We start from the raw sequence: 16,155 nt of genomic DNA, 5'->3' as shown, positions 1-16,155 counted from the left end.
CAAGCACCACACAAGGATCACTCAGGTCTCAAGTTCTCCTTTCTTCTTCCCTGGGGCAACTTAAGTGCTAGAGAAATAACTACTAAACTAAGGATCTCATAAAAAATAGCTTTCATATGACAGCATGGTTTAACACTAAGTTTACTGCTTGGAGTCTAAACTCCAAGTCAAGACTTGGAGACAGGCAATTTGTCTTCAAATCATGATTCCAGCACTTACTAATTACGTTTATTTTAACTTTGGGGAAGCTCATCTTTCTCATCTTCAGTTTGGCCACCTGAAAACGGGGATAACAAAATCTGGCCACCTCCTAAACAGAGCCCTTTATAAACCTTATTATACCATGTTAAAGAGTTTATAAAGTATTAAGTACAATCTAGCATGCGAGGCCTTCCATCATTGAATTACACCTTAGCAATTCCCCTTTCTTTCTCCAGGTTTTTTCCTCAGTGATAGGTGAACATTTTGCATTTTTTTATGTTCTTCCCCTGGCCTGGAATGCCTCTCCATTTCTTTCAGCTTCTTCAAATCCTATTTGTCCTTCTGGGCCAAGCCCCGATTTGTCTACAGAGTCTTTTCAAACTCCTGGAGTCCATGCTAGAGTGTTAGACTTGGGAGACAAGAAAGGTAGCTGTGGATCCTGGCCAACACTTAGTAGCTATTAGGCCTTCTCTTCCTGTATTCCTCATGGTATCTATCTAGCACAAGGATGAGCATCTAACAGGTACTCAATTGAGTATCTGTTAAAATGGCTGATAGAACCTTGAGGTCCCAATCAGAGTGGTCACTGCTGCTTCAAGGAAAATCAGTCAATTAATGAATAAGGGTTAAGGGGTTCTTATTATGTGGGTAGACTTGTGCTAGAGAGAAGGGTTTTTTTTTTGTGTGTGTGTGTGTCAGAGGCCCCTTCTGGCTTTTGGATCAAAGGATCTTTGGATCCTTTCTCAGAATAATATTCATAATTGATGGAAATGCTAAATTCTACCATTATATAAATGCTACTTTAAATATATATATATATATATAATTTCCCCCACTCCATGTTTATGGAGCCTCTGAAATCAATCCCCTGATCTCTTGAGAGTCTTTGGCCCCCAGGTTAAGAACCCCTATAGAAAATACTGAAGTTGTTAAATATAATACTTGCCCTCCAAAAGCTTATAATCAAGTTGCTAAGATAAAACGAATACACATAAACCAGAATCCATCTGAGATAAGTTTAAGATAATTACATGTTTTCGAAAAAGGTCAGCATGGGGTCCCAGCTGAGGATCAGCTTCTCTTACAAACTTCATCACATCTTCTACTGTCCAAGAGGAGGGGTCCCGGCTGCTCAATCGTGCTGGGTCTCGGGATCCCAAATATCGATCAGAACCTACCAGATAGGAATGTGAGAGAAAGTCATATCTTCTGCTCACCCACAAACAAAAATGAAAATGTTAAAGTAAGCTAAAGGTACTAATTTAAGAAAAGATCAGAACTTATATATCCAAAAGTATTCATAAACTCTCCCAACTGAAAAGAGCCTCAGAAGTCATCTATTTTGTGTCTGAATAGAAATTCACTATGACATAACTTGATAACTGGTCATCCTTCCTTAGTTTTAAGATCTTAAGTGATGAGGAACTCATTATTTTCCATGTCAGCTCATTTTACATCTGGAAAGCGCTTTTAGTATTTGGAAGTTTTTCTTTACATCAAACTGAAACTTATTTTTCTGCAATTTCTGCCCTCTTTAGTTAAGGTAAGCAAGTCTAATCCCTCTTCCATATGACAGCTCTTCAAATACTTGATAAGACAGTTATGTCACCCTTTTTAAAATGTCTTTTATGTCTTCTTTTCTCTTGCCTAAATATTTCTAATTCTTTTATCTGATCTTCATGTGGCATGAAGTTGAAGCTCTTCATTACCCTGGTCACCCTCTAGCTTGTTGATATCTTTCCTAAAAGATCCCTTGGGAGAGTGTGAGTTTGATACCAACAAGGCTGCCTCTGTTCAAAACCACATGCAGACTCCTTTTTTAGGAATTTCCCAGCAAAACTAACAGTACATTCTTTTGAACCTCCTGTGGGAGGAATCATAGGATCACTGATTTAGAACTAGAAAGGCTCTTAAGAGATAAATTATTCAAAGAATCATGGCAGCTTAGATGACTATTAGGGGCATAGGATCAGAGAGAGCCTTTTACAAATGCAGGCTTAAACAGCAGGTCCAGTTTCCCATAAAACTGCCCCCTCTTTGGGAAGAGTCCTCTAGCTTCCCTATTTTTGTCTATAGCATAATTCTTCTTCTAGGTAGTTATGAATGCAAGCTCCCTTCAAAGATATCTGTATCTCCAGAGTGATGGTGTTTGGTGCTTAGTAAGTGCTTTAATAAATCTTACTGACCAACTGTTGGAGGGAACTGAAAGGGATGCCAGAGACGATCGAAAGTAATTCTTTATTTTACAGATCGGGAAACTGATCTGTAGAATGATTTAAGTAAACTTAGATATTCAGATTTATGAAAAGCAGTATGACCTTATACAGCCTGGCTTAGGAATCAGAATGATACATGTGCAGATCCTCACCCTGGCACATCCTGGTGTACAACCCTCAGTAAGTTACTTAACCACTCAGTGCCTTAGGCAACTCTAAGAATGCTAAATTGCACAAGAATAATTGATCTGTATTTTTGAAGTTCTCTATGCCAAAGAAATAAACGGTCATGATCCCCCCTCCAAAAAGAAAAAAAAAAGATTGATATATTATTAAAGGAAGTTTAGGGAATATCAGTTCAATTCAACATACCAATCATTTACTAAGTACCTATTATGCAGGGCACCTTGCTAGGTGTTGTTAGAAATAAAACATAGCTCCTACTGGGGGGAGTGGTGAGGGAAGTAACTATAATACACAAATATCACATTCAATCCTCTATTGTATACAGGGTTCTAGATGCCCTTAACAAAACTGAGGTTGATGCCAGGATGGACCTACATTCTACTACTGGGTACTGTTACAATCAGAAACAGAATTTTGGAAATCACTGGCTAAACTCAAGAGCATCTTTCTATTCTTCTCTCTCTGGTCATTCACTCTCTTCTCCATTCCCAGTAATGTACCCTTTACCTTTTCAATGTCCATCCATCCATGTTCTCTTAAGTGACCTGATAGACAGGGTAAGAATACTCCTTGGCATGTATTGCCATCATATAGCTCTAAGAGGAACTAAAGAATCTCCAGACTATCTCAATGCTCAGACATGAAAGCTTGGTCTTTGAGCTCTCTATAAATTTGGAAGGAAAGTTTTAGTATAGTGGAAGTGTTTGAACAAGCCTAGAAACTGGAATAGGGGGACAATATTTTGGGTCACCTTTGCTGAGGCTGAAGGGACTGTGGTACGGTAGAGTAAGTAACAGTTCTTTTTCCAAATGGGGTGGAGAGATTTTGAACTAGTCTGGAGCTCTGGTGAATAAAGATTCCCCATTGTCTGCATAACAGTCCTACTGATACACTCAGATTAGGGACAGAGGTGGCATTCTGAAATAAAAACAGCTTGGAAGTGGTTGGACTAGATGATCTCAAAACTCTCTGCCATTATTGACATTCTATTGTACTATGGTTTGAAGGTATAGCTCAAATGGGCCTGGTGGAATAAGCAAAGCTGACACTGAGCTTATTTCAGTCTTCCTATATCCAGATGTTCTGTTTCCTTCTCTAGTAGGAGATGTCTAAGGCCTTTGAGTAAATTTATTGGACAAGGCTGGTCCTATGCCTAGAAATAATAGAAAGTAGTACCAGACAGGTAGCCTGGATATTAAATCTAAACCACTGATTGCTATGGTGCCTGAAATACCCATGATCATTCTTTTGCAAAGGTTCTTGGCCAATTACTGTTAGCTACTTGAGAGCATGGTTACATGAATGATTACTAGTCAATGCCACATCAGAATTACAGCATAATGAAATTGGAAGGACCTTAGAAACCATCTCTTCTAACTCCTTCCCATTCCATACATCATAGATATGAAGGGTGAGTTCAATAAAGATTGCCCTGGATCATGCTGCTAGTAAATGGCATAATAAGACCTTTGAGTCTTTTAACTCAAAAATGCATTCTTTCTTTTACAAGCCCATGCTGCCTCTTGGGAACTCTTATCACTCAGCCATTCCCCCACCATGGGAGAATTTGGTTTATTTTTGATTCTTCCTCACTTACATCCAATCAGGAATTGATACCTCTTTTGAAATATTTCTTTGAAGCCTAACTGTATCTGATCTTAATATATTACAAAGGTGTAATTATCAAAACAATTTGTACTAAGAAATCAAGAGGTTGTTCATTGGAACACTTTAGGTACATAATATACAGAAGTCAGTAACTCAGTATTTGATAAGTCCAAAGATCCTAGCTACTAGGGCAAGAATTCACTCTTCACCAGAAATTTTCATTGAGAAAAATGGAAGTTTGGCTGAAACTAGGTATAAAACAACATCTCATTTCATATAACAAGATAAACTTGAAATGGATACATAATTTAGATATGACGGGTATCATCATTAGTAAATTAAAGGTACATGGGAGAAATTACCTGCCAGATCTGTAGAAAGGAGAAGAATTCATGACCAAACAAGAAATGAGAGGTTCACAGGAGATAAAATAGATGATTCTGATTACATAAAATTAAAACGTTTTTTTAACAAACAAAACCAATCCAGCTAAAATTAGAAGAGAAGTTGGAAGTTAGGGTAAAAAAAAATCTTTGCAGAAAGTTCTCTACTAAAGGTCTCATATAGGGAACTGATTTAAATTTATAAGAATAAGAGCCATTCCCCAGTTGATAAGTGGTCAAAGCATATGATTAGGCAATTTTCAGAGCAAGAAATCCAAGCTACTAGTAATCATTATGAAAATGTTCTACACCACTAAAAATTAGAGGAATGTCATAAAGCAAATCTTGAGTACTCCCTCATATCCATTAAATTGGTTAAAATGACAAAAAGGGAAATGACAAAAGATGGAGGGAATATGGGAAAACAAGAACTTTAGTGAACTACTAATACAGTTGTGAATTGGTTCCTTTATTCTGGAAAACAATTTGGAACTATGCTCATAAAATTATTAAACTGCAGGGGTAAGGGAGGAAGGAGGAAGGGGATAGAGCCACGATTAAAAGGCAGGGGCCTGTCTGATCTCTTCCAAATTACCCTTCAAACAACTTTAATAAAACACATCAAAACAAATTCTGGAGTTGCAGAACCCACAGAAGGATGGGGGGAGGGGGCATGAAACAATTTTCTAGCCCAAGACAACTTAGAAGGTAGGCAGAAAAGATCTGTCATACCAGGGTGGGAATGGAACAAAGACCAGCACACCAATGAAGACCCTAACTCAGCGAGCCAGTGTAGGCCCTGGGAGTGGCTGAATCAACAACAACTGTTTCCAGAGCTCACAGTCCAAAGACAGTAAGGGGATCAGTCAATTGATCAGAAGGAGATTATGAGGTTTACTTAGCTGGCACTAGGTGAAAGAATTTGTTGCTTTGCCCATATACACATCCAGATAATAATCCTGGGGTGCAGTCCTAGGTCACAATCTCAGGGCAAAGTGGAGCACTGACAAACAAAACAGAGCTTGTAGGCATGGAAATGGAGGTGGGAAACTATTCATAGTTTCAGGGTGGGAAAGAGTGCTTATGAGAAAAAGGCCTGAAAATGAAAAACAACAACAAAAATGAAACTCAACATAGAACCAAAATACAAACTCAAAAGAAAACAACAAAGTTAATATCTCTTTCCAAAGTCTCAAAGAAAAATATGAATTGGCCTCAAAACTAAAATAATTCTGGGAAAGGAAGGGAAGGGAGGACTGGAGAATGATGCAAGAAAATCATGAAGAAAGAGATGACAGCTTGGTGAAGGAAGCACACACAAAAAAACTGAAGAAAACAATACCTTAAAAAACAGAACACAGGCTATTGTTAAAAAGAACCACAAAAAGCCACTGAAGAAATGAACTGCTTAAAAAGCAGAACTGGCCAAATGGAAAAAGATATTAAAAATTAGCTGAAGAAAAGCACCCTTTAAAAAAGAATTAGCCACATGGAAAAAGATGTACAAACGCTCACTGAAGAAAGAATTATTTAAAAAGTAGAACTGGGCAAGCAAAAGCTAATGACTTTGTGAGATAGCAATAAATAATACAAACAATATTAAAATAATTTTTAAAAAGTGAAATATCTCATTGGAAAAACAACTGACTTGAAAAACAGAACCAAGAGAGATAATTTAAGAATTACTGGACTACCTGAAAGCATGATAAAAAAATAGAGCCCAGACATAATCTTTCAAGAAATTATCAAGGAAAACTGCCCTGATATTTTAGAATCGGGAGGTAAAATAGAAATTGAAAGAATTCACTGATCACCTCTTGAAAGAGATCTCAAAAAGAAAACTCCTAGGAATATGATAGCCAAATTTCAGAGTTCCCAGGTCAAAAAGAAAATATTGCAAATAACCAAAAAGAAATAATTCAAATATCGTGGAGCCATACATTTCTTTCTTTCTTTCTACATTAAAGGGATCAAAAGGCCTGAAATATGATATTCCAGAGGACAAAGGAGCTAGGATTACAATAAAAAATCCCCTACCCAGAAAAATTGAGTATAATTCTTTGGTGGGAAAAACTGGTATTTGATGAAATAGAGAGCTTTCAAGCATTCCTGATGAAAAGATCAGAGCTGAATAAAAAAACTGACTCTCAAATACAAGCTTCAAGAGAAGCATAAAAAGAAGTTATAAATTATAAAATATAAAATTATAAGAGGGAGACTTCCAGGTTAAGATGGCTACAGAGTAGAAGCAGGGTGCTTTACTCTCTTCACAACCGACCACCAGCATACCTCCAAAGGACAAAAAAAACAAAAACAAAAACAAATCAGATGAATGAAGGGACCCCACAATAGGGCGTGGCATTGAAGGTACATGGGATCTGGGCATTTCCACACTATAAGGGGAGGAAATAGCTCCCATCAAAACTCGAGCTGATCAACCTTCCCCCACCCTACCCGCAGTACCAGTGTCAGAGGCTGTGCAACAGAGTTAGAGCAAGCTGGGGGGCCAAAATCTAGCTTCTTGGTACCTAACTGGGACCACCAGAAGCTTGCCCTTGAGAGCAGCAAGACCTGAGACCCAGGTGGCTAGAGAGCGCAGACCTTGGGTGCGGGGGTGGAGCAGAGAGGCAACGGAGAGTGGACACAGCTCAGCGTGCTGAGATTCAGGAGAGAACCTCAGGCAAAGGAGCAATCGTGGGCCAATTTCTGGGCTGTGGGCAGCTGACTAGGACAACCTAGGGCTTGACCCTGAGAACAGCTAGACTCTTTAGAGACCCCAGGAGGCTGGGGAACACAGACCTTGGGTGCAGGAGTGAAGCTGAGAGGAGCTGTGGACAGCAGAGGCCTAGCAGCCAGTGGAAGTTAGGAGAATCGCAAAGAAGCCTCAGGCAAAAACTGCTCCTTAGCTCTATACACAGAGTCTGCCTGCCTCACTCAGACTTCTGGCTGAGAAAGCATAATGATGACAAGCAAGGCCCAAGAAATAACCACCAAAAAGACCAAGAAAAAAGCTCTAACACTTGATAAGTTTTGCACAGAAAAAACCCAGAAAGCAGAGGAGGGCAAACTATTTAAGACAGTGATTCCCAAAATGGGCGCCACCACCCCCTGGTGGGTGCTGTAGCGATCCAGGGGGACGGTGATGGTCACAGGTGCATTTATCTTTCCTATTAATTGCTATTAAAATAAAAATAATTAATTTCCAGGGATGTTAAGTGATATTTTTTCTGGAAAGGGGGTGGTAGGCCAAAAAAATTTGGGAACCACTGATTTAAGACATCCAAACCTCCCCCCAAAAGTGAAAATTGGTCACAAGCTCTTGAAGAGTTCAAATCTGAGATCAGGAGAAAGATGGAAGAGATCTGGCAAGAAAAGTGGGAAATAGTTCAAAAAGAAAATAAAATTATAAAAGACTCAATAAGATTAAACTGTTTACATTTCTACATGTGAAGATGACACTTGTAATTCCTAAGAACTTTAATCATTATTAGGGCAGTTAGAGGGAGTATATACATAGATAGAAGGCATGGATTTGAGTTGAATATGATGGGATAATATCTAAAAAAATAAAATTAATGGGTGAGAAAAAAGAAGACACTGAGAGAAGGATCAAGGGAGAGACAGAATTGAGTAAATTATCTTATATAGAAGAGGCCCAAAAGAGCTTTTACAATGAAAGAGAAGATGGAGAAGGTGGGGAAAGGGACTCTTAAATCTTACTCTCATCATAACTGGCTCAAAGAGGGAAAAACATTCATACTCTGTTGGATATGGAAATCAGTTTTACCTTACAGGAAATCAGGAAGGGAAGGATATAAAAGAGAAGGGTGGGGCTGATAGAAGGGAAGATGGTTTGGGGGAGGCGATGGTCAGAAACAAAACACTATTGAGGATGGAAAGGGTGAAAGGAGAGAGTAGGAAAAACAAGATGAAGGGTAATACACAATGGCCATACTGGTGAAAAAAAATACAAGTTTTTCTAATGAAGGCCTCACTTCTCAAATACATAGAAAAATGAAAAATGCTCTAAATCACTATTTATTAGAGTAATGCAAATTAAAACAATTCTGAGATACAAACTCACACCTATCAGATTAGCCATTATGACAGAAAAAGAAAATGACAAAAGTTGGAGGGATGTGGAAAAATTGAGCCACCAATGCATGGTTGAGGAAGTGGTAAATTGATTCAATTCTTCCCAAGCACAATTTAGACATGCCCAAAGGGCACTGTTTTATAACAATGCATATCCTTCAATCTAGCAATATCTTTACTAGGTTTGTTTCCAAAAGAGATAAAAAACATAAAGGGCAAGGACTTCCTATTTGTAAAAAATATTTAAAGCAGCTCTTTTTTGGTGGCAAAGAAGTAGAAATTGAGGGGAAGCCCATCATTTGTGGAATAACTGAACAACTTGTGGCATATGATTGAAATGGAATACTATTGTGCTTTAAGAGATGAATAGGAGGATTTCCAAAAAACCATAAGGACTTATATGAATGGATACAAAGTGAAGTGAGCAGAACTAGAACAATGTACATAGTAACAGTAATTACTGTACAATAAAGCTATTCTCAGAAATACAAGATAATCCTAAAAGGCTCATAATGAAAAATGCTATATGCTACAGAGAACCAATAGAATCTGAATCTAGTTCAAAGCATATTATCTTTCTCTTTCTTTATTCATTTTTTTGGTAGTTTTTCTTCTGCAAAAGGAATAATATGGAAAAATGTTTTGCATGGTTGTTCATATAAAATTCATATTAGACTGCTATCTCAGCAAGGTATGGGATAGAAGGAGGGAGAGAATTCAGAACTCAAAAAATTATAAATTATTTTATATATAATTAGGGAAAATATTATTAATTTATTAAAAATATTAAACTGCACATGACCTTACCTTAGCAATATAATTACTAGCCTAGACTCAAAAGACATCAAAAAGGAAAAAAAGACTGACATATACAAAATTTTTTTATAGCAGCTCTTTTTGTGGAGGAAAAGAATTAGAAACTGAGGGGGTTCCCATTAGTAGAAGAATGACCAAACTAGTTATGGTATATGAATGTGATGGAATACTATAAAGGAATTACAAAAATGAATAATACGGAAACAGGTTTTGAATGATAATACATGTATAACCCAATGGAATTGTTTGTCAGCTCTGGAAGGTGGGAGGAAAAAGGGAAGGGAGACAATATGAATTGTGTAACTTTGGAAAACTTATGTGTAAATTTGTTACTGGAATAAAAGAAAGGAAAAACATTAAAAAACAAAAGAAATAAGGAGATAGTTTCAGAAAAACCTAGGAAGACTTATATGAATAGATTCAAAGTTAAGTAGACAAAACCAAAGTAATTTCTATTATAACAATACTGTAAAGATAATCAACTTTGTTTTTGTTTTCTTACTTAAAATTTTTATTTTCTGTTCCAAATTCTTTCCCTCTTCTCTTTCCCTACCCACTGAGAAAGCAAGAAATACGATACTCGGGGCAGCTGGGTAGCTCAGTGGATTGAGAGCCAGGCCTAGAGACAGGAGGTCCTAGGTTCAAAGCCAGCCTCAGATACTTCCCATCTGTGTGACCCTGGGCAAGTCACTTGACCCCCATTGCCTACCCTTATCGCTCTTCTGCCTTGGAGCCAATACACAGTATTGACTCCAAGACGGAAGGTAAGGGTTTAGGGAAAAAAAAAAAAAGAAACAATCTCTGCTCTCAAGCAGATTACATTCTATTGAGGAAGCCAATATCAATGTATATGCATGTACGTGTGTGTGAAACATACAGAATTAATACAAATAAATACAAAGTCTAAGGCAGGGAGAGATAGAAGGAACCAGTGGCTGGAGGTAGAGTGTGGCTGGAGGAGGGAATGAGGAGAGGTTTCATATAGAAGATGATGCTTCAGTTGTGTCTTGAAGGAAGGGAGGGATTTTATGAGATGGAGGTGATGAGAGCATGGCAAGCAGCCAGTGTAAAGTACAGAGAAAAGAAATGGGAGTTCCATATATAAAGAACAGAAAAAAGATAACTTTGGTTGGACTATAGGGTACAGGAAATGGCAGGGAAGGGTGATGTATAATGAATGAGGTTGGAACGAGTTTGAATCTAGTACACAAAGGACTTAAAAAGCAAAACAAAAGAGTTTATATTTTATCTTACAGGCAAAAGGAAACCATCAGAGCTTAAAGAAAGTCTCTTTGGTAGTTATATAGAGGATGGACTGGAAAAGAGAGACTTGAAACAAGGACACCACTTAGGAGGCCACTGTAATATGCTAGATAAGAAGTGATAAGGGTCTAAATCAAGATGGTGACCATGTGAACAGAGAAAAGGGTTCTAGTGTAAATGAATGTTTTGGAGGGAGAAAAAGCAAGCTTTGGTAATTAAATGGCTATGTAATCAATCACAGAATTTTTAAAAAGTTTAATAAAGATATCTTATTTTACCAATTACACGTAAAAATAATTTTCCACAGAAGTTTTCTGGAGTTATACGGTCCAAATTGTCTCCCTCCTTATCTTTCCTCCCATCTCCCAGAGATGACAAGCAATCTGTAAATCACAGAATTTAGAGTGGGAAGAAATCTTCCAACTCCATAATTTTACAGATTAGGAAACTGAGGTTCAGAGAGTTTAAAATGATTTATTCAAGATCTTATGGGTAGCAAACCTAGGATTGAGATTCAGGTCTCTTGGCTACAAATGTCTATGAAAAATAAGATTAAGAGTTCTGTAATATGCTTGAGAAAATGCAATAAATTGGTGGGGAGGAATGAAATGATGTACAGAATTTCCAACTGTTGCAGTAGGGTAATGTTGGGGTTTAAAGTCATAAGACAATAGGATACTAAACAGTGCCCTGGAAGAAACCTTAGAGATCTTTTAGTCCAATGGCCTCATCTTGGAGGTACAGCCATAGAGCCCCAGAGAGGTAAAGTGACTTCTCACAAGTTATAACCTGACTAATTCCAGCATCCTTTCCCTGATACCACTTTTTTTTTCTAGCTCTGCTACATATACCCTTTGACTCTGAACATTTTCCCAATCTGGGTCTTAGTTTCCTCTTTTGTGAAATGAAAGGATTGGACTAGAATGATCTCTAAGGATCCTGATAGCTTTAAATACTATGATTTTATAACCTCTATACTCTCTATTGCTATTTTTTGTTAGTAGCATTTAGCTATTCAGATGAAAGTTTCATTTAACACAGCTAATGAACCCAAAGTGTCCCAAATAGCATGATGTGAGTCCTGCTTCAGCTGACTTGGGGGACTATTAATGGAAGCTTCTTAGTAATTCCCAATGTTTCACTAATGCCCTGGTTGTAGATTCCACCAAAATACTGCTATGAATGGGAAAGGTAATGTGGTTTAATAGAAAAGAGCTCAGGAGTCTGAAGACATGGAATTTCATCCCTTTGTCTACTGCAAACTATCAGCTTACCCTTACAGCAACAATTATTCATTAAGTCTTCCTGAAAGAGAAAAGACATGATCCCTTGTGGACTTTGTAATCTAGTAAACTCTTTGAGTAGGCCACAAAACCCCTAAGCCTCATTTATAAAATGGGAATGAATATTATTAACCAAGAGTTGTTTTGAAAATGAAACGAGATGCCAGTGAAGTACTTTTGTAAAGTGTAAAGTCCTATATAAATGAGTTACTATTCCATTTTAGATTCTATCCTAGGGGACTCTGCATTTTGAAGTTGCACAGTACAAATTCTAAGGAAAATGTAAAGCCTTACTATGTTTTACTTGATATACATATTATATGTCTAATATATCAACCTTCTAACCCCTTGTCTATTACTGCTTTCTTACAGAAGGGGGCCAGGACTGTCCCTGCCTTATGGGTAAGGCTTCTGAGACAATGACTTACTTATTGCTCCACACTGAGGTATGGAGCACCAGGGGCCTATTGATATATGCTCTGAGCCCACTAGAAGTTGCTTCATATCTTTGCATACTTGGGTACTCACTCTAATACTGCCAAGAAGCTGGCTGAGGGTAAATGTTATTTTAATTCCTGACTATGGCTTGATGTTCTAAAGAGCAGGACTGTCTGTGATAAAAGATGAAGACACATTCCAATCTGTAGAAAAGACAACGCCTTCCTTTAGTTCAGAAGCAGTCTACCTATTGGTTCTCTTACTTTCAGCACTGATGGAATGAAATGCCCTTTAAAGATCAATGTGAGATAGGTACTTGCCAGGTTTCTGGTTTCTTTCTGATCCTAGACCTGTGCCCATTCGCAAGGCTGTTCCAGTGTAATAAGTATCCAATTCTGCTTTTGGAAAGATGGCAGAATTGGTTAGCAAACCCAATACTACAAAGCAATTGGGGCTCAGCTTGCCAGGAATACTTACTAGTGTGACAAATGCAAAGGTTCAAGCATTTAATTTTTTTCTGAAATTCAACCCACTCATTTATTTACCTGCTCACTCATTTATTTATTTATTTTTTTGTTCATTCATTCATTCATTCATTCATTCATTCATTCATTCATTTTTTAGCCCTTACCTTCTTCTTGGAATCAATACTGTGTATTGGCTCCAAGGCAGAAGGGTGGTAAGGGCTAGGCAATGGGGGTTAAGTGACTTGCCCAGGGTCACACTTCCTAGCTGTGTGACCCTGGGCAAGTCACTTAACCCCCATTGCCTAGCCAGATTTGAACCTAGGACCTCCTGTCTCTAGGTGTGGCTCTCAATTCACTGAGCTACCTAGCTGTTCCCTAATTTATTTATTTTAACCCTTACCTTCCATCTTAGAATCAATACTGGGTATTGGTTCCAAGGTATAAGAGTGGTAAGGGCTAGGCAATGGGGGTTAAGTGACTTGCCCAGGATCACATAGCTAGGAAGTATCTGAGGCCAGATTTGAACCTAGGACCTCCAGTCTCTGGGCCTAGCTCTCAATCCACCGAGCCACCTAGTTTCCCTCTTCTACCTTTTAAAAAATGTATTTTACCTTTGAACAAGGTTTGCCTAATGGAAACCCAACTTCAGACTGGTATTCTCTTGTGCCCCAGCAGAGGGCACCAATTTCAAGCAAACAGTTAGCAAACCTAATTTGTGAGGGACAAGCCCTCTGCATATCTGTCAGTGGAGGCTAGATATCTTATAAGTACTAGAGGGTGGAGAATCGGATGAGAATGCAGGTGATAAGGTACCTAATATGCTGATAGACATAATCCTTAGCAAACAGCTAGTTAGTCTTCCCTTCCCTCAGAGATTGACTGGTCCTACCAACCTGAAGGATCCACAACAAAACCAGCTCTGTATCCTACCTTGGAAAGAGTTCCAAAGACAAAGCAATGAGGATGACCTACAGGATATAGAGGACTTAAACTAGGGTCTTCCTGGGCAGAGAGCCAGGTAGACATTAGTGAGATGAATACATTAACAACAAACATAACTCACATTTTTTTTCTAGCACTTTTGAGATTTACAAAGTGCTCTTACAACATGTTACCCTGTGAGATAGTAGCAGAAATTACCCCTCTTTTATAGGTGAAGAAGTAATGTGTTCACATATCTAGTTAAATGCTGGGATTGTGATTTGAACCTAGATCTTCAAGCTCTATGCCAAGGAGCTTGAAGATCTTTCTACTACTCCAGGCTGCCATTATTAGGCTGTAAGGGCAGAAGTAATTTTAATTTTTAAGCAACTTTTTGATACTGAGGGTAGGGGTGTCTGCACATAGTATGCGCTTACTCATTGTTTGTTGAACTGAACTGAAAAGAATGATTTTCAGCATAAATTATTTTAAGAGAGATATTGACAAAATAGCTTGTCCAGAGGATGGACAGAATGCTGAAGGTTCTGAGAACTTATCAAAGGAAGAAGATATTAGAGACAAGGAGCCTGCAGAAGACCAAGGAAGGACTTGGACCTGTGGACTTCATTGGGCTAAGTAACTCCTAGGGAGGAAAATGCCTTCTCTTAATGCATATCAGTATCTACTGGTAATTTAAAGTCTTGTAGAACTGTCTAATCTATAAAGTGGAGATAATATTATTTGTCATACTTAGCTTACAGTGTTCTTCTGAAGCTCCATAGTAGTCTTTCCTTCTAGGATTTAAGCCCCTTAGATAGCATTTACTCTTTCCTTTTTTGTACCTAAGCCCTTGAAAATGCTTGTTGATTGATTGATCTCATTTCCCCTATTAGAATGTGAGCTCTATCAGGGCAGAAAATCATGTTATTGTTTTTTTTCTCCTTTGTATCCCATAAAGCACCTGAGCATAGGACTTTGTACATAATTAGGATTCAGTAAGTATCTATTAAGTGAATGAAGTTCTCTTAATCAGAAAGTCAAAAGGATTCATAACCTCCTCATCTACTTGCATGCTATGTTATGAATGCCATGTGCAGTATTCCTGTGGAAGTATCAGTTCCTCAGTGCAGGTGTTTGGAGACTGGCCTCTGGGAAATGGAATTTCTATCTGGCAGGGCTGACTCCAGGAATGACCACGTGGATCTGAGACACAGTTTACATCCCAAGGTGTGCTGACAAACTGAGAGTATCACTCTGTATTAATGATATGCTCTAAAAAAGACTACTTAAAGATCGGATTCCATTTAACCAGTTCCTCCCAGAGTTTATGTGGGACACCCCAATACTTGATATATAAGAAGCATATATAAGAAAAGAATAGATCTTTCTGCTCCCTCTTGATTCTGATGATAGAGAAACACTTCTTCATATCAGCACTGAAGTAAAGGAGAAACTAATGAGAAAGTGTGTCCTTGTGAAGTGGCAACACAATATATTATCTTGCCCTCCTATAAAGTATTTGAAAGTCAGGAGCCTTTTCTCACAATGTATACTCAGTTGAGGAGGACATTCTAGGAAACTTTTGAAGTATCTTACCTGTCTCCTGAATAAGATGAGCCCAGTGTTTTCAGAATTCTGGTTTTCCTTTGAGTGGGTCAGTGTGCAGGGCCTCATAGTATAGCAGTCTAGCCCCCTGCCTCCTGGTACCTCTCTTAGATGTGTTTAGTCACTTAGATGGCCACGTGGCACATGCTTCCCTGCTATGAGTCTGGTAGGTTAACTTTAAAAAGTGATTTTCCAGTCCAGCCAGGCAGTATGAATTGGTTTGCATGAAGTACTAAAGTAGAGGAAGCTCATTTGGTATATGCCAAAAGAAACACAGGATAGCCAATCATTACAGAATGTCTTAATATGTAGTTTGAGGCTAAATTTCCCTGTTGGAGGGAAATATCCATTCTAGCTCACAGCTGCCAAATTTGAGACAGGAGTGAAATAACTTTGGGGACTTAAAAAACAGTATTTTCACTTTCCAGATTCTCAGCATGGGGTTCACTGAGTCACCTATCTGTGCCTGTACAGACCCAGAAGTAATTTAGGGAAGCCCAAAAAGAGTTGAGAAGATTAAGGTCTAGTAGAAAGCAAAAGATGGAATGAGATTTACTACTCCACATGGCAATAGTAAAAGGACAGAAAGAAAGGCCTGGCTTGGAGTCAGAAAACCTAGGCTGGAGTCCCAGCTTGGCAATTTAGTAGCTCTGTGAGTGAGTCACTTACCCTT

General features: G+C 38.3%; 1 protein-coding gene across 1 annotated transcript in view; it reads right to left on the bottom strand.

Moving 5' to 3' along the window:
- SCMH1 (Scm polycomb group protein homolog 1) overlaps nucleotides 1–16,155 on the bottom strand; it is a 130,288-nt gene that overhangs the window by 30,050 nt on the left and 84,083 nt on the right. Inside the window, exon 12 of the mRNA XM_044667986.1 lies at nucleotides 1,233–1,375. Within this exon, the coding sequence (XP_044523921.1) occupies nucleotides 1,233–1,375 (143 nt within the window). The remainder of the gene's footprint in view (nucleotides 1–1,232; nucleotides 1,376–16,155) is intronic.

Source organism: Gracilinanus agilis, chromosome 3 (genome assembly GCF_016433145.1).
Source record: "Gracilinanus agilis isolate LMUSP501 chromosome 3, AgileGrace, whole genome shotgun sequence".
NCBI classification, from domain to species: domain Eukaryota; kingdom Metazoa; phylum Chordata; class Mammalia; order Didelphimorphia; family Didelphidae; genus Gracilinanus; species Gracilinanus agilis.
This window is presented reverse-complemented; position numbering and strand designations above follow the sequence as displayed.